This window comes from Bipolaris sorokiniana (assembly GCF_000338995.1).
Source record: "Bipolaris sorokiniana ND90Pr unplaced genomic scaffold COCSAscaffold_127, whole genome shotgun sequence".
Classification (NCBI taxonomy): domain Eukaryota; kingdom Fungi; phylum Ascomycota; class Dothideomycetes; order Pleosporales; family Pleosporaceae; genus Bipolaris; species Bipolaris sorokiniana.
The window spans coordinates 1-607 of NW_006912018.1; the positions used below are offsets into that span (position 1 = coordinate 1).

The 607-nt window shown below is 49.3% G+C and overlaps 1 protein-coding gene across 1 annotated transcript; it reads right to left on the reverse strand.

Annotated features, from left to right (window-relative positions):
- Nucleotides 1-3: 3 nt before the first annotated feature.
- Nucleotides 4-183, reverse strand: COCSADRAFT_73962 (uncharacterized protein; the record flags this gene model as incomplete). The annotated part of the gene is made up of 1 exon (XM_007708038.1): nucleotides 4-183. A coding segment is annotated over one exon (180 nt), but the record flags the coding sequence as incomplete, so codon positions are not given.
- Between the last annotated feature and the right edge of the window lie 424 nt (nucleotides 184-607).

The following is a 607-nucleotide window of genomic DNA, read 5'->3' on the forward strand; positions in this document are numbered from 1 at the left end:
CCAGCCAGCTGCGTTAATCGCTGCGATCAGCGTTACCCACTCGCGATTGCCTGGCTCAACTGCCTTTGGCCGGCCTCTTCTCTCTGACGCTGTTACGACAAGCTGAGTCGTGATCTTGCCTATCATAAAGCCAGCTTCGTCAAAGTTATAGACGTCTTCGTCGTAGATGCCGTACTTGGCCTTTGTCTGCTCCACAAGCTCAAACCAGCTCTTAATTAGGGCTGGATCTTCACATAGAGCTCTCTGCCTATCGTACGCTCGATTAAAACGCGTTGTAAGAGAGCCTGTACGCCTAATAAAGTTGGCTGGCCACTTCTGCCTAACGTGGCCAGCACCACGTGCAGCTAGTAGCTTATCAGCCATATCACGTACGGCAGCGTAGGTAGGCGCAAATCCACGCTGATCTAGATCAAGTATATGGCTTATAATCACCTCCTCTTCTATCTGAGTAAGCTTTTTTGAGTTGGGCTGGCAATCGCGTCTCGCACGCTTCCCAGCGCGTCGATTGCGTAACGTTGATTCAGGCACGTTAAAGATTGAAGCTGCGCGTCGGCCTGTTTGAATTTGATTAGAATTAAGAGATTGTATAGTAAGCTGAATATCTGAT